At 33.7% G+C, this 18,479-nt stretch overlaps 1 protein-coding gene across 2 annotated transcripts; it reads right to left on the bottom strand.

Moving 5' to 3' along the window:
• Positions 1-231: 231 nt before the first annotated feature.
• Positions 232-16,428, bottom strand: LOC140771005 (uncharacterized). 2 transcript variants are annotated; one of them, XR_012106085.1, is made up of 7 exons: positions 16,004-16,428; positions 12,333-12,710; positions 12,200-12,248; positions 11,787-12,096; positions 3,581-3,641; positions 1,759-1,994; positions 232-417 (listed from the first exon to the last, which is right to left on the bottom strand). XR_012106085.1 is itself a non-coding variant. In XM_073112352.1 (7 exons), exons 1-7 carry the CDS (start codon positions 16,358-16,360, stop codon positions 1,818-1,820), a joined length of 1,401 nt encoding a protein of 466 aa, XP_072968453.1. In that variant the 5' UTR covers positions 16,361-16,428; the 3' UTR covers positions 1,324-1,817. The 2 variants fall into 2 exon arrangements, 1 of the variants encoding a protein (XP_072968453.1); XM_073112352.1 differs by lacking the exon at positions 232-417 and adding an exon at positions 12,782-12,850 and having other exon boundaries at positions 1,324-1,994.
• Positions 16,429-18,479: the final 2,051 nt, after the last annotated feature.

The raw sequence follows: 18,479 nt of genomic DNA, 5'->3' as shown, positions 1-18,479 counted from the left end.
GTTTATTTGAACAGAAGTTATATTGCAATATAAAATGATATAATATCTCCATCTGATGAACTCAAATTTTATTAACCAATTATTTATCTCCAAGTTTCATTCTCTAAAATTGTTCATCGCATAAAATTACTTCTCACTATATGTATAAACTAAGGCATCCATAATAAAGCTAAAAACAAATCACGAGTAGAAAGGATTCATTTCAACATTAAAACCACATTCACCTGGACATGTGATTACAGTCTTTAATTACAACTGTCTACAGAGTTCAGAAGTAGCACAATGTCTACTCCACTACAGATTGATTAGATTAATTACTGAAAGAGGTCAATACTTCCAAAACGGCAAGCCACCAATGTTGCTAGTTGCTAAAGAGATCTAATATAGCTTCCTGTTAGTGCTTGCAAATCAATTTTACTGCATTAAAATTGTTCAGACAGACATGATCATAAATTTTGAAGTTGCATGAGGAAAGAACCAAACATATAGACTCAACAAAGAGCAACATAAGTTTAAGAATTACTCATTGAGAAAATAGGTATTGAATTGAGCCATGAAAAACTATAAGGATATTTAATATTGGTGCAATCGCAACTGAATCATATCTGCTAGAGGGAATCAAATTAGATCTCACAATTCACGTGGAGAAGAATCAGTCTTCTTTCCAAGTTCTTTTTGAAATTCAAATTCTGAATGACATGAATGGAAACAAAACAAAATACATCTAAGCATAAAGTAGATAACGGTTTTATAAGATCAAAATATAAACAAAAGGGTCACAACAGCATGAGGTTTCCTGTCTAAGAAGAGAAGATACATGCAGCCTTCCCCTCATTGCAAAAAAATCTTTTCTCTGATGACCTAAAGGACAAGCCTTACCATCACATCAAGTGATGCCTTCTTCTATAACATATAAGAACAAAAATAAGTAATGTTTAACTAAGATTAGCGATGTGAAATTAATCAAATTAAGATAAATTATGTAGGTCAAGATTCATATAACAAGGACTACTTATTTCTGTTAAAAATGTCTCAGACAATTAGTGATTTTATAGACCTAAATTAATCACATTTTCTCAACTAAAGGATCTTCCTTGACATTAATTTCCTCGATCAAATTTTGGTAATAGAGTCCATCAATGAGTAAAAGCAAGCTCCAGTGGTCATGATTGTCATTATGAGAATTTTTGTGTTAGATTTAGATTACAAAATAGGGAATGATTTTATCATATATTGTAAATTAAAGTTCGATCCAGAACGAAACATGGGATTCAAAATGTTTGGGTCATTTCATCATCCAGTCAATTTATCTACACCATGGATCAAAAGTATACCAACAACACTTAATGCGTTGTGATAGTGTAGGCCTCCAAGGCTATATTGCAATGAGCATATACTGTGTAGCAACGACAACTATGCCAAAGGCATATGCCTTGATGTGCCACCATCGAGACGGCAAGTGTCGATCAGCACGGAGCATGCTGACCGACACAATCATCGTTGCTCTGTAGAATTCAAGAACATAATAAAACCCTCAGAAAAAAAAAGGTTATGATAGTAGAAATTACATGTCATAAAGCACATAACTTATAGAGGAGACCTAACATTTACAAATATTGGCAACAAGAAGAATATTACATGTAATAGCTAGAAGATAATGCCTCAACAATCAACACAATAACGAAGTAGAAATGAACAGTAGCATGCAACAAAATGCGAAGTGATCTTCTAATACAAAAATGAAGAAATAAGCAGTACCTGAACTAACTATGCCACTGACATTCTATGGAGTCTTTGAAATTTGATTTCAACTACATCTACAGTCCACGCAGTTTTTTATCCTCCTGTGCAAGTTTTTTCTGTTGACATTGTACATAGTTATGAAACTGCCTATGTAGATCTTGCACTTCTTTGGCTTGCTGATATTCTTCAGATCCAACGGGGACCAATTTTATATCATTTAACTGCCCTTTAGTTTCAATTGGTTGTTGCATCTGAGATACATAACAAATCTCAGTCGTGTATGCACATTGGAAGATATTGAAATTGGACCTTTAGTGATAGCTATATAAGTCTAGATTTAATGAACATAGGCAAGAGATGGATTTCCAGAGGATAATATTCTTGCATAAAAGATGTCAGGTTCACCATGAATTTCTAACTAGACAAAAAGTGCAACTTCTTTTCAGTTGCTATTTTACGTGTTTGGGACTTGACACTAGTTATAAGTTACAAACAAACATCATGGCTAGGGGTGAAAACAGATCGGATTGGCCAACTAATATCCAGATCCATATCTTTCTCTAGATAACAAAATATAAAACGATGTCCAACTAAAATGGATACAGATTTTAATCAAATATGATCAAATCTTAAACAGATATGGATAGACGGATATGAACCAAATCATAAGCGGATTCAAATACAAACTAAATCTTAAATGGATTTCGATACAAAATGAATACCAACAATACCTTAAACAAATACAAATACAAATAAAATGGGGATTATCCAAATTTTGAGATTGAAAGAGCTAGAAAGTTTGAGGATATGCAATGTACTAATAAGTTTATTTATTTTCTATTTACTAATGAACAAATATTTGAATAATTCATATATAATAGTAGAATGTGGAGTATGGAAGATGAAAAGCAAAACAAGTTATAACTAGAACCTGTTAGGAGAGGTAAAAAGTTTCAAAATCTAATAAATAGTAGTGATTCAAGTTGTATGTTTATGGATAAAGAGATATCCGAATCTGAATCTGAATCCATATCAGTATATATATCTAAATCTATATCCGAATGAAATTCATATAATTTTTATCCAAATCTAAAATTTTTAAAAATTTTATCCACATTAGAATCTTAGTTGGATAGGAATTTTGCAACTCATATCCTATATTTTTAAATATGGAACCTCAGATCAGATATTATCCGACCCGTCCCCTAACTTCATGGCAGAAATCTGAAGGAATTTTACATTCCTAATGATTGTTTCTAGAAGAATGTCATTCCAAAAGAGCAAGATATGGAAATTCCCAACACACGCTCAAATCTAGAATTGAGTTGACAGATTGTTCCATATGTGGAATCTCAACAACTATTCAACTGCACGTAAGAAATCGTCTACTGGAAGAAGAGTTTTCTCACGACATGTGGATTTCTACAACAAGTGATGAAAAAGTGCGAAAGAATTTAGACTGTAGAGTGATGAAGCAATTATTTTTGCCTCTTCTATTAGCAAAAAAGAAACAGCCAAGGATTATTCACTCAAATATAGTAACTAAGAATAGGAGTACCATCTATGTATCACAAATTTTCCTTCCTCTACATATGTGTCAAAGGGTACAATGGTACATAATATGGCATAGTTATCTTGCATGAAGGATCAGACAAATTGATCAAGAAATGGTAGAATAAAGTAACTTTATCTCATTTTTTTCCCCATAATTGCTCCAGACAAGTTACATTTTGGGAGGAATAGAATATTAATTATAACTTTCTATACAACATGTAATTTGTTGGCCAATATCTGCAAAAATGAACCAATTCATGTTACCATTAAAGAATGAACTGACCTCATATCTAGGCATTAATCCTTCGATTTCTCCACACCATTTTTCACTTGTCACCCAGGGACTGCGTAGATCAGAGAAAGAGCAGCAATAAAGGGCCTTGCCTAGTGTATAATTATCAATCTCTCTTGTTGAAAAGAACATATGGTGAAGTGATAATGGCTGGAGATGATAGGAAAACAAAACAATGGCTCTAAAAACAATTATATCTTGAATAAACCTCCATTATAATAAAGTGAAAAGGACAAATCATTTTATGGAAAAAGAAACATCACGGTCATCCAAGACTTCTTTACAGCACAATTCAGATATGAAATATGAAAAGGCTCAAAAAGAGTTGATAGATTTTGATGTTCAGCTGTCTAACTGACATCAGCCCTCCAGGGATCAATGCCAAATTCCAAGTCGAATAAAAATCGGGCAATAAGGGAATTGACACAAAGGTTTCAAAATTGGTTGTATTAAAGGCTCATGCATCCCAAAAGAAACCTCTCCGCATCATCTTCAAGACATGGGAATTATCTAGAAGTGGTATAAAATGATAGTTCTAGTTTAAAGATCTGTCTTCATTTTTGAAATACAATTGCAAGCTTTTGGGACTGGCTAGGACATAGAAGTAAGGAAGCTATTAAAGATGGAACTGAAAAAATACATTTCAACAACTTTTATCTTAAATGGCAAGCTTTCAAATGCTCCACAACACTAAAATTAATAGGAGAAGAAGGTAGACAATAATAAGAAGCAATGGCAGAGAATGATGGCAAGAATCTGCAAGCAAGAATGTTGAGTTTCATTGGTGTCTCAAGTTGATTAGTCCATTTACAAAATAAAAGGGATAGTTGGCTGACAAATACAAAATTTGTCTTGTGGAAGCTAAAGAGATCTAATGGCAATAGGAAATTTCTTAGAGTTATGCATAAACTATAGCCTCTTAAGAAAGTGTAACTATTCTGTCAGCAAATAGAATGGGTCTCAATTAATACCAAGATTCCTAGTTTCGGCCGATCCCAATCTTGGCCGAAGCTGGTTTTGGCTGGGGTTTCAATCGATCCCGACCGAAATGGGTGAGAATAGGTCGGATCCGACTTAGATCCAACCCAGGGGACATCAATAATTGATGTCCCACCACCCACCTGCCTCTCTTTCTCCCTTTTCTAATTCTTTTCTTTCTCGTTTTTTTTTTTTCATTATGCACACTGTGGTGAAGAACTCACCACAGCTAAAGCAGCAGCACCTGCTGCTGCTAAGAACTTGAGAGGCTGAGATAGGTAAAGAGGGGTGAAAACTGAAAACTGGAAAGAAGTAAAGAAAAAAAATAGAAAAAAAATTGAGAGGGTTTTATTTTCATAAATTTTAAATTATTTTATATTTTATTTTGATTTTTTGATACAAATCGGATCAAACCGGATCACATCAATGGGAGATTGGGCCCATTGGATTGAGTCTAGTTATTTTATCTATTTTCTTTAATTAGAGTCTTATTAGGTTAGAATTTGTTAGTTAACTAATTCAGCTCTGCACAGTTTCAGGAAAATATTCGAAGGATATTTTACAAACGACCAAATATTATGAAACCACTTGGAGAAGATCGAAGACGTTTTGATCTACAACTTTCATATTCAAGGTTTCTCCAGATTCGGACTCTATTTGTAGCAGAACGAAGAATCATTCCAAGAAGGATAAAGAATGCTGATTTAGCTAAGTCATGTTTATCTCTTGATCGTGTTTATCTCTTATGTAAGCACTTAAGGAAAGTCTAGTTAAGTCATGTAAGCCAATAAGGTAAGTTTAATTAATTCATGTAAACCTCTAAGGCAAGTCTTAGTTCAAGTTGTATAAGCCTTTAGGATTAGTCTAAGACAAGTCCTAGTTCGAATTACATAAACATTTAGGGCTAGTCCGAGTAGAACTCATTGTACCCGACCTCTATATATAAAGGGGTTGGCCTTCTTTGTTTAGGCATAGAATAAATAGAGTTAAGTTAAGTTTATTTACCTTGCATTACTTATCGTCCTTATCTTTTATCGTAGCCGTTAAATCGTCATTATTTTTCTAAGAGTAGATCATAGTTGTAGAACCTCTCATGCTTTCAAACCATTGCCACCACTTTCCTCCAGCAACCACCCTACCCTACGGCCATCCACCACCATCCTTGGCCGTCCGCCACCTTCCGACAACCGCCATAACATCGGATATTTACTATTCTACCTCATTCTGATCTTGCTCCACTATTTTAATTATATATTTTCATCCAAACATCCAATTGACGTGAAACCAAAGCCATTAGAACTCTATCTCGTGAGACTACTACCACCTAAATTTTTATAATTTTTTTATATTCGGATCGATCCATAATATTTTTGTTTATATTTTTTAGTTATAGAATTAAAATATCAATGGCTTCAAAAGAGAAGTCATATAATACCGATATTGGGTGAAAACATTGCAGTACTATTGGGCAAGATAAAAGACGTAATAAATACAATTTATGTGGAAAGAAAATGAGTAGTTGTATTAGCCATTTGAAATAATATTTAGCTGAAAGGCAAGGAAATATAGCAGCTTCCAATTAAGTGTCTTTGGAAGTTAAAAAACAGATGTTGGCTCATTTAATTGGCAAAAAGAAAGATAAACAATCTACACAACAGAGAGAATCAATGATTCGTAAAGAATTGATGCATAATTTTATACACGTTGATGATAATAGCAATAAGTAGAGTGGAAAGAATAAGGAGGAAACATATGGGGAGAGCAATGAAAGAGAGCAAAAATATGCATAAAAAAGAGGAAGAGATGAAAATAAGCACTAGCGGTAACTTTCAGAGATCTAAATCAGTAAATATACAGAGAGAGAAAATATAGGGGTAGCAATTCTACCTCTAGAACTCTTGGTATTACAGTAGAGTCTAAAAATATTAAACCAATAGACACATATCTTTAGAAAAAAGGAATCGTACACAGACTTCCATCAAAATAGCTCTTAAAAAAATTAAAAATACAAAGAAACATATTGGTAGAGCTATCTCTAAATTTTTCTTCTACAACCATATTCCTTTCAATATAACTGATAGTCTTTATTATCACACTATAGTGGATGCTATACAATTAGTAGAGTCTGGTATTCTAACTCCTAGTTCAAATGATATTGCTACTAAATATTTTGACTCAGAAGTAGATGAGTTTCGTACTTACATTGAGACATTTAAATAGTATTAAGATGAATTTGGTTGTACACTGATGTATGATAGGTGGAATATATAAAACAGAAAAAATTTAATTAATTTCTTAGTGTACTCGGGCATGAGGACAATTTTTCTAAAGTTTGTGGATGCTACTGCTTATTTCGAAAATACATATTATATTTGTCAATTGATGGATGAGGTGGTACAAAAAATTAGTGAAATAAGAGTAGTCAAAGTGGTTACTTATAATGGGGTCAATTATAAAGCTGCTGGAAATTTACTTTATGATAAAAATACCACATTTATATTGGATGCTATGTGTTGCACATTGTATTGATCTAATGTTAGAGAATATTGTAAAAGAGTTTGAAATTAATATGATCATACATGAAGGTTAGAGGTTGACAAATTTTATATATAACCATAGTTGGGTTCTTAATTTACTTAGGCAAATGACTAGTGGTAGCGAGATAATTATACCCGGCGTCACTAGATTTGTCAGTCCTTTTTTAACCTTGGAGAGCATCATACGCTACAAGAATGATATTATACGGATATTACATCACAGAAGTGGTCTTTAAAAATTAAGAATATGAAACCTAAAAATAAATCTTTAGGTGAAACTTTAAAATATGGCTATTGGAAATATATTTTGGGATGATATTATAATTACCACCGTAGTATTTGAGTCTCTTATCAAAGTACTACAACTTGTAGACAGTGATTACAAATCTGAGATATATTTCCTATATAAGGCAATGGACATAACAAAAGAATCAATCAAAAAATATGAGCCAAAGTTATACGAAATGGTGAAAGATGATTGATTCTAGATGGAACAGACAACTATATAGAGATATACACGCTGCTGGTAGGCATATTTTTAAGTTTTAAGTTTAATTTACTAATTTACTTTTATTTATGAATATTTAAAAACTTAAATGCTTACAAATTTTAAATTTCTACAAGGTATTTTTTTAATTCAAAATTTTAATTCTCTATAAATATTAATAATGATAGTAAAGTCTTGTTGGGAGTTAGGAGGGTGATTCATAAACATCTTGTAAGCAAGCTTGAACTTGATAATCATAAACAAATCATTTGAGATAAAGAAGTGAGTTATGATTCAATTAAATAATTTTATTATTATTTATTTTAAATATTAACTTTCAATATAATCAGTATGCAATAATATATTTATGATTTCAGATAGAGAGATATATATATTGAGAGCTAGGCAATTCAGTACTACTAAAGTTGTTATAGCTATATCTTATAACACTCCAACTGAATGCTGGTCTATCTATGGATGGGAGGAGGTACCAAATTTGATGCCAATAGCAAAGAAGATTTTTAGTCAAACTATGTATTCATCATAGTGTGAAAGAAATTGGACAGTCTCCTTAATCCATACAAAAACACGTAACCGATTAACAATGGAAAGATTAGAGAAGTTAGTGTTTTGTCATTATAATATGAGATTGAGGGAGAGAAATTTAAAAAAAAGGCAAAAAATAAATAACTGATTGATTTAAATCATATTTTTGGTAAAAAAAACCCCTTGACTCCATGGATCAGAGATATAGAGAACAGGTTATTATTTGACAAAGATAACCCATGATTAGATAAGATATTATGAGAGACCATGACGAGGACAGAGGCAAGTACGAATCGTTCAGCAGTGAGAGATAGTATACCTACCAGTACTAGTCATAATCCTAATGATATACCTGGTTGTGAGATCGTCCCATCTATATTTGTTGAGAAAAGTCAAGTAGGCATAAGAATTGAAGACAGAGAAATTAAGGTTGTATATATATATCAGCGACGTCATGAAAATATTGCTTCATATGATTATGATACATCGAGCATTTATTATTTGGAGCCATCATAAGATCTATATGCTATTATTATCCTCAGTATTCTTAGACATAAGATCTAAATACTGGTTATTATCCTCCTCAGATGCAAATCACACAACAAGATCCATACAATATGATTAATATGATGGAATCACTTTTTGGAGCATCAGGTCTTAAACATCATTATTTACAAACTTTTATGAGAACCAGCTCGATATCATTAAAGTTTTAAATTTTGAATAAGTTAATATATTTTTTAAGTTTTTAGACTTCATATGTGAGTAATTTTTTGTTTTTTTATTTTTCTATTTTTTTTCTAAATTTTTCTACATTTTTAAATAATATTTAGAATTATATATAATTAAAAAATAGTCTGATCCGATACTAACGACTGATACGTATCGTTTTTCCAAACGGCCGTTATTGATCCCGATCCTGATACTAGGAACCTTGATTAATACAACACTATATCATCTGAACTATTTTCCAAGAGTATGAATAATCGAACAATAATTTAAATAAGAAAGGAAAGAAACATTAGGTTGGTGAAGATCTAGAAAGACGAACATAAATATTAGGTTGCTAGTTGGATAACAGGGGAGTTACCTAGAACAAACAAGTGAGCCACCTCATAGGTGTGAAACAAGTGAGCCACCTCGTAGGTGTGATTCCATTTCCAATATTTTAGATTTCTAATGTGTAATTCTTGTTCGGAATTGGAAATCAACTAAGTGGGGTAGGCAGTAGTAGTTTGCTTTTCTTCCATTTAAAGAAAGTACGGCTTTAGCTTAAGTCTCTTTCTGATTGCTAGAACTTAATGATCAATAACCCATTTAGTAAACGTGCTAACATGTAGCCTTCAATATCATGGCTTCAAGAAAGTGGGCATCTTTGGATCAATATGCCATAGATGACGAAGGGTTTACCTAAAAGATTGATTTTTCCATCAACACTTCAATTGATTTTCACCTCTGCAACCCTGATTTCTTCTTTTTAGAAGCCAGAGATTTGATCCAATTGGAGAATGAAGGATAATTTGTTGCAAAAATATCATTGATGTGAAGAACTGAACTAAATCAAGTGAAAGCAAATTGAAAGGCTTTTTCTTTTCTAGCATCACTTTGATATATGACAATACAATAAAACTTTTTAAAGGGAAAAGGAAGGAAGGTTACTTAGTAGATCAATTTGCTCAATAGAGGCAAAAGTAGAAGTGAGACATGACTATCAGCTGGTAATTAGACACCTAAAACATGATGAGTCATTCACCCTACTAGACCTTGGTACATGCAAGCTAAAAGGTAAAGCATCTTCTCCATTATGCTGTGCTTCTTGCATTTATAGTTCTTTTATGAAGCTATAATGTGTCGCATTTATAGTTCTTTTAAGAAGCTTTAAAGTGTCCAATTTAGAAGTTAATTGAATCAATAAGTGCCACAAGCCAACAAATTCCTTTACTCCTCTTGAACCACAATGCTAGGGGAGTGCAGCTAATGAATCAACAATTTCTCATCCTGTTGGTGAGAATCATATTTCTGTCTTTCAGGAAACTTTAATGAATGGCACTTAATACGCTAACCAATGACCTGAGACATGATTCATCACTTCTAGAACTCATCGTTGAGAAGATGACTGGCAAACTTAAAATAGAGCAACAAGACAAACTAAAGCAGCAGCAAAACCATCTCAAAAAATATCTATTATGTTTTCTCCAGCTTTATGGTCTTTATTTATGTATCTCTTCAACTATCTTCAAGTGTTTCAATCTAGAGAAGGTTGAACAATGTAGAGCAATGCGGATATTTCAGTAACCATAAAGTCTTCTGCATTAAAAATCCTCAACGATTCCCAACCTTTCAAGGAATCATCCCTCTCACTCAAAATGTTTCTCAATCAATAGTCCTTGAGCAGAGATAACACTTGGATAATGGTTCAATACAAACCAGTTAAATTACAATTTCTCCAGAGATACCCTTGCTACACCTGATAAATTACGATTTCTCCAAAGAAACCTTTGCTAAATGTTAACTAAATATTCCTAATTGGGGTGGTTCCTATCTAGGAAGATGGCTAACGAAGATTAGAAGTTGTCTTACAACATCTCAGATAAGAACGCGAGCCTTATTAGAATTTGACACAGTATCTAAAGACAACTGAAAAGTTCTCAACTACAAATCAAGAGGAAGGTTCCAAAATAAACAACTAAATTCAGCAGAGCTTCCTTTAATAGTGCAGTCTGCAAGACTGAAGATCCGCCAGGAATTGATATTTAACACTAATAACTCACCAACTGCTCTAAAATCTTAAAATATTATAGAACTATAATTTTTATATTTTATATTTGAATATTTTCTCATACTTCTAGGATGAGACATTTTAATAAGCTCAAGAAGTGGACTTGATTTAAACTAGTGAATGTTTTACATCTTAAATAATAGATGGACCTGACAGGACTCGAACTCAAGATCTCAGCGTTGATATCATATTAACGCGCCAAATGCTCTTGAAGCGTAAACTGGTAATTTTTATATTCTATATTCTAAAAGTGATATTACTTTCACCCAAAATCAGTGGCAAACATTTTATCTTACCCAAGGCAGAATCCAAATTTGCACGCACTTGAAAATCTACTACAAATGGTGAGTCCATATTATTTGAGATTCAATTGTCTAAAGAAAGTAGGAAAATATTTGCAGTAATAAGGATATTAGGTGGCACTAGCTTCCATTTAAAACTGCAGGTATATAGTCGCACAACCAAACAAGATATGGACCTCCTAGCCTTATTCAGACCTTTTGAATATATGAATTTATAAACTTCATGTGACATCAACAATTGAATTATTGAAGCATCCTGTAATAAGGTGAAGGTTACTTAGCGTGTACATCTTGTCATTCCTAGAACCTGCATTTGGTAGGAGGCTCGTGAACTAGAACACCCTTTTTAGGTGACATCAAAAACTAAAACAAGTGAACATGCATTGTGATACCTATGTCAGCTTGTTATATGAAGCCCTCATATCTCTCAATGAAGGATTTCCAAATTATTACGTATGCAACATGGTAATCCATGGATCCACAGAATTGATGACTGAACAGAACTGCCTAAATCAGAAGAAAATGAAGACATCTTTTAGAGCAGAAAGTAGGCAAGGTTGTTCCTTACCTTCCTTTTGAGGATACAATGATGTGGCCTGGGTCAAATAAAAAGTCAAACAACTGGTCAGCTTGCTCCTTACTCTCCATAAAGATGGCAGCTTTACAATATGCATCTTGCGACAAACCAGGATAGAGTGTAACTTGTGAAGATATGGACACTTCTCTATGGAGAAATTCCATTATTGTAGAGGGCAATAAATCATTTTCCAGATTTTCTATCCAGAAGGAAAAGTAGCTCATTTTATGGCTATCTGTTTGAGCCAATTGCCCCCCAAAATCATTGTTCTCTTTGCAGACCCATCTTTTAAAGGTCTTCCCTGCCCTCAACATATTAGAAATAAGTCAGTAAAAATTCATAGTTCCCATGCAACATCCTTAATAGAGAGAAAATAATAAGAAAAACAAAAACAAAAAATCTACCTCTAGATTTGCTCCCTAGACCAGTAGTCCATTTAGGCGATCTTGTTTCCTACAAAGGTAGGAAAGTCAAAAGAACAATTCAAGATGATAAGAAAAAAACAAATGAGAATCCTGAAATAGATGTGCATTTTACCTCAAAATTATACCGAAAATGTAGAGGTTTCTTCAAAGAACAGTCATCCCTTGACCGCTCTAACTCATTACAGCTTCTAGAAACTGTAGATGGAGACACCTTTTGATGCATGGAAGTTCCAACATTTTGCCCTGATATCTCTGAAAAGTAACTCACCGTTTGGTCCATGCGGCATATTCTAGCTTCAAGTAACTTCCTAACATTATCCAAAAAGTCATTCAATATGGGTTCCTGTAGGGATGAAGACTTTATTAAGCATATATGCTCAATGCCGACTGCAGTCTTCTCCCCAGCATGGGAACCATGTTGCCATAATACTATAAATTTGCATGTGCAAGAACCTTCTCCTCCAAAAAATTTGTGTTGTGAAAACCGAACCTGCAATTTGGCTATCAGTATTAAAAATCATTACAAAAGGGAAAAAAAAAAAAAAGGAAGAGGGAGCATACTAGATCTCCTGATTTCAGACATTTATCATGCTTGGGAAAGTCCAGAACTTCAAAAAAATTGCAATCATCCTACTGTTAGATAAGACCAAAAAGTATGATTAAACCAAGGGGTGAGAACAAGTTACAATAAATCAGAGTTTCATATAGGATTATAGAAAAATTAAGAAGTTGAAAGAGAATGAAGCCCCAGAACATCACTAGGAAACCTTATTATGACAGGACTTCTCCTATACCTTGTTTTATAATAAGTCATTTATCTCTCTATGTTATTATCTATCGATTCAGCATAATTTGTGAGAATAGAATATTGATTGAGATGGTTGAAGTATTGTCATGTTCAATGAAGACCACATACTGCCACCGGCAAGCTGACCAATTCTATTCAATTAAAATGTGCTGTGCAGGGAAGGAAAACCATAGCTGCTGCAGAAGTAAAGAAGACACATAATTGCATTTGGTTGACGGAGAACCTAGCCCAAAATAAAGTTGAATAGAAGATAAACATATACACCAAGGTTTGAAAAATCGGAATCAGGATCGGGATAGGCCTTATGAAAAAATGATATATATCGGCCGAATCGGCCGTATCAGTTGCCTGGATATTGGATCGGATTTTTTTAATTACATAAAATTCTAAATATTATTTAAAAATACAAAAACATTTTTAAAAATTTTAAAAACATGATAAAAATAACAAAATAATAATTATTCATATATGAGTCTTAAAAATTAAACAGAAGTACTAATTTACTCAAAAATTAAAACTCCGATGAATAACGAGTTTGCTCTCATAAATCCCTATGGTCATCATCATAATTATCATAAGTTTGAAGATAATAATGTCTAGGGTCTGGTGCTCCAAAGAGTGATTGCATCATATCATTCATATCAAATAGTTCTTATTGTCTCTGAGGAGTATAATAATCAATATATGAATCTTGTATGTACGAATACTGAGAAGGATAATAACCAGCATATGGATCATATGATTGTTCCAAACAATGAATACTTGATGAACCATCATTCGTTAAAATTCGCTGGAGTAAGATTTGCATCGCAGGAATTCGTCAGAGTTCATTGGAGCTAGATCTCTCTGTTAGAAAGTGAGAGTGAGAATAAAAGGAGAAAGGAGTGAAAGAGAGAGAGTGAGAAGAAAAGAATAAAGAGAGAAAGGAAAAGAGCTTGGGGACATCAATAATTAATGTTCCCGGGTCAGATCTAGGTCAAATTTATAATAGATCTGGCCAGGTTTAATCAAAACCGACCGATTCCAATCCGGATCGGCCAATCCTGGCCGATCCCAGTCATTTGACTGGACTAGCCGATTCGATGAACCTTGATATATACAATGGGACCAACATTATTGGTTGCCTTTTGCCAAATGTTATGTGTATATATGCCTTCGTGTATGTGTAAATACTTGCATACATGTAGAATTACATGTACAGAACTATGTGTAGAATTGATGTCCAAAGAACACTCTGAGTAAACATCTAACCAACAGCTGATGATGGTATGCAATAGAAGAAGAATATTCCTTTCCAAGTAAAATATTAGAGCACCTATAATTCCTCTTGAATTACTTATCATCTATCTATCTTTATTGCTATTTTTAAGAAGAGAAAGTAGGCTTAGTCAGTCAGATCGAATGGTTGGATTATTGGGCTTAGGAAACCATCCTGGGTTGGGTTAATCACAAGTCACAACAGGACGAAAGCATACTTGACGTTTTTATTCTCTAGTTAAATTAACCAACATATGGTTTATCCTTTGTTAGCAAAATAGACAGTAGAGTGCTATTAAACATTAATTCAAAACAGATGGGTCGCTTTGGCAACATGCAAAAAATGGCCTGAAACATCAAAATCCCAAAAGGCAGGGTAGTAAATGCAAATCTCCCTTAATTCTATGTTTGCAACTTTGTTTATTTAGACCAATCTTGGACAAGCATTGCCTTTAGATCAAACATCTTGAGCTTCCAAGTGCCATCAAACTAATCAACCTTATTCTACTGCAGTGCACCTAAAAAAATATACATAATATATTTGATATCCACATATGCAACATGAATATGTATAAATTATACAGAGAATTTATATCCACCATCAAATATGAAAAGGGAGGTTATCGCTTCTATAACATTAGATGTAGTCCAGGAACTTACATGTCTGAAAACTGGAACCCTATTGCCTATGCATCAAATTCTCCAAAACAGATAGTATTATTAGCAAGAGGAAATGGAGTGCATGTAGTAAAGTATCGGAACCTATAATTTCCCTATAAAAGCTTAGACCATGTCTGCATGTGTACACACACATCAATTCTTTACATAGATACCATAAATTCTATATTAAATACAAGGAATATATAAAAGCATTTAAAATCTCTTATGACTCGGGTACTAACGAAACACTCAAGAAAGAATTTATCAAGGATGAAAGAGAGACATTGGAAATCAAGCAAAAAGATAAATATGAAACACATTATAGATTGTACAATTAAGAGGTTAAACTGGACAACCTACTTGAACAACATTATGGATCCAATATCAGCAAAAGACATTGACTTGGATTACAAAGTTAACATAATAATGAAGAAAATTCTCATTCTAGCTCATTAAGTCCTTACAGGCTAAAAGAATAGTTATAACAAGAATCTAAAATCAAAATCTAATCTACAGGGAAATGCTGGAAAAATGTCCATCACCCAGCTTACTCGGATAGGAGAATAGACTTAATTTCTATAAACAATATAAAGATGGCTTTTTACCCCTATGCAATTACTCCAAGAATGAAACATCAACAAGTTTAATATCAAATGCTCCCTTTGCTGCTATCTTGCATCCACATACGAATGGCGAATAAAAACTCAACTTCAATTTCCAAGTAAAAAGACGAAACTTTGCCCGCAAGAAACGTCAATCCAACAACAAATGTTACCACGGAAATGAAAACCCTTAACCAAATAAACGGAAATCTACGATACAACTAGATTCAATAATAAGAGACCCAAATTTCCCAACCAAGAACAGGAAATAGAACTAAATTCCATTACAAAAGAATCAAGAATGCCCAAAATATACGTTAAATTCAAGGTAAAATACCCAAATTTTCCGCACAAACACGACCCAAATGTCCAAACTCTAAACCCAACCGGAATCAACAACAAGCAACCCGGATCTTTCCCAATCCAGGAGATAAAAATAAGAAAACTCTCGCTCACCGTATCCACAACCGCATCGTAGAACCGCACGTCATCGTCCCGACCAGCGTAGGCGGCGCAGACCTTGACACCCTCGACCACTTTCCAGCACTCGGAATCCTGGAGCTGGATCGACGAGGGCCGAAACCTGGATTTGAACTCCTCCAACTCATTCATATCTTTGAACTGCTCTTTTACGTATCGCTCGTCGAACTCCTCGGAGAACTCGCGATACATCACGCGAAGTACTCCGTCTCTCTCCGCGTGGAGCCGCACGCCGTACCATGCGTCATCTTGCGGCGCACGGAAGTCCAACTCCCTCGCCGGAGGAGGCTGATCTCCGGCCATCGGCACGTCAGCTTTCCGCTTCACGGCCATCGCCGGAACTTTTCCTCTCTCTCTCTCTTTCGAGCATATGTCACTGACGGTTGATGGTACTACATGGGGAACTGGCAATTGCGTGTTAAATTACAGTTTTGCCCTCCTAGCAAGGAAGTTTGCTATTGGGTCTTTTGCATGTTCGCTCCCACATTTTTGGGTTAATGCGAAACCACACCTCGTTTGCATATATTTGTCGTGATTTAGAAGTTATTAAGCATCATCGGTATTCGCTCGCTGGCCGCTGCCCACTATCCGATTGCCACCGTAAAAAGTAGCCGGCGGTGAGGCCGGTAGGGACATGTGAGGAGAGGGTGATTGGCACGTGACATGGAAGAAATATATCTATTTCTCTTGTAAAAAAAACGATTTAAATCAAAAATCAGTATTATTATTATTATTATTTTAGAAAAATTATATTTCGCCCGCTACCTTTTTCTGGGTGTTGCAAAATAGATAGACAGAAACTAGTGATGATGAGGAACGCTTTTCGGAAAAAATTGACCTAAAATTATCTCCAAATTCTTGGTTAAAAATTAGGATATATGACTATAACATAAATTTATTAAATTAATTGGAAAAAAAATATCCGCAGAGGGGCAATATAAACTTATAGCATTCATTTTTTAAATAATATTTGTAATAATTTAATAGTGATTTGATGAATCCCCAGTCGAATATTAATCCGTACTCTGCCACTATTTATAATAAAAGAGGTGTAGCGCTGTAGGAAGGGTTGTTTGAGTTAGCGTAAGTTAATGTGAGTAGGATACTCGTGTATTTTATATTTGTATAATATTGTACACTATTATTAGAAAATAAAGGAAATTATAATTTATCGTAGTCAGTTGGTGTGATTTTAATTTATCTTCCAATATTTTAAACTTAAACGAGTAAACTCCTTATGATCCTAACCAAATTAAAATTATTAGTTAACCATTAACTAAGACATTAAATATTGGTGGTAACAATCTAATTTCAAAGAGTTATAAAAAAACCCGATCGAAAATATATAAATAAATTAAATAAACTTACAGATTACAGAATATAAAATCTTATATAGTCAAGTTTAGTATTAGACACTATCTCCTTAAGACCAATTCGTCTTCCACTGATTGCTTTTGGAATAGTGAACATCGATTTCCTAAGATACAACGACCGACTTGCATTCGAAAGGAAGCAGTTATTCGAATGTCTTGCCGAACTTGAACCGTGCTGTAGTCTCTATTAAATGCAAACTTAAGACTCGAACCAAACTTAAAATAAATGAACCAAAATTCAGTGTATAAAATTATACAAATTGACATCCTATTTCGGGTTCAAACTAACTAACTGATTAACTATTCTAATTGAAGGAACACACTATTTCAACTTCGGGCAGGTTCAACCAACCAACCAACCTGAACCTGATCAGATTTGAACCCATATTAGGCAAAAAATTAAAATTGGACTTTACTCGCACGTGCGAACCAAGTCGAGTCGAAGCGACGATTGCTTTTGGAATAGTGAACGTTAGTCTCCTAGGATACAACGACCGACTTGCAATCGGAAGGAAGCAACTATTCGAATGTCTTGTCGAACCTGAACCGTGCCGTACTCTCTATCAAATACAAACTTAAGACTCAAACCGGACTTAAAAAAATGAACCAAAATTCAGTTTATAAAATTATACAAATTGACATCCTATTTTGGGTTCAAACTAACTAACTGATCAACTATTCTAATTGAAGGAACACACTATTTTGACTTCGGGCAGGTTCAACCAACCAACCAACCTGAACCTGATCAGATTTAAACTTGTATTAGGCAAAAAATTAAAATTGAATTTAACCCGCGCGTGTAGAATATGAACTATTTAAGGACTAATCAATATTGATTTCTATTTTGTAACTCTTGTTAGACTTCAGAAGTATCACCTTTTTTGCATACACTTATGAACTATTTTTACCAATATACACCATCTAATTTAAAAATGCTCTTGGTTTAGAGATCTGTATATTCTAATATGATTTAACCAATTTATTATCTATGGATTCTATAATTATATATATATATATATTCTAGAAATATTATATATCTGCTATAATATTGGTCGATTTTGTAAATACATTTATGAATT

The sequence above is a fragment of the Typha angustifolia genome, chromosome 11, assembly GCF_048772165.1.
Source record: "Typha angustifolia cultivar Huaian chromosome 11, ASM4877216v1, whole genome shotgun sequence".
NCBI lineage: Eukaryota > Viridiplantae > Streptophyta > Magnoliopsida > Poales > Typhaceae > Typha > Typha angustifolia.
The sequence above is the reverse complement of the archived record's forward strand: the minus strand, read 5'-3'. Positions and strand labels throughout refer to the sequence as shown.

What these genes read in the sequence shown, in the direction of transcription:
- LOC140771005 (XM_073112352.1), bottom strand. Translation starts at nt 16,360, where the DNA reads ATGGCCGTGAAGCGGAAAGCTGACGTGCCGATGGCCGGAGATCAGCCT. An exon ending in ACGATGCGGTTGTGGATACG is followed by an intron (nt 12,851 to 16,003) that starts GTGAGCGAGAGT and finishes ATCTAACAGTAG; the next exon opens with GATGATTGCAATTTTTTTGA. An exon ending in ATTGTATCCTCAAAAGGAAG is followed by an intron (nt 3,642 to 11,786) that starts GTAAGGAACAAC and finishes TGATCTACGCAG; the next exon opens with TCCCTGGGTGACAAGTGAAA.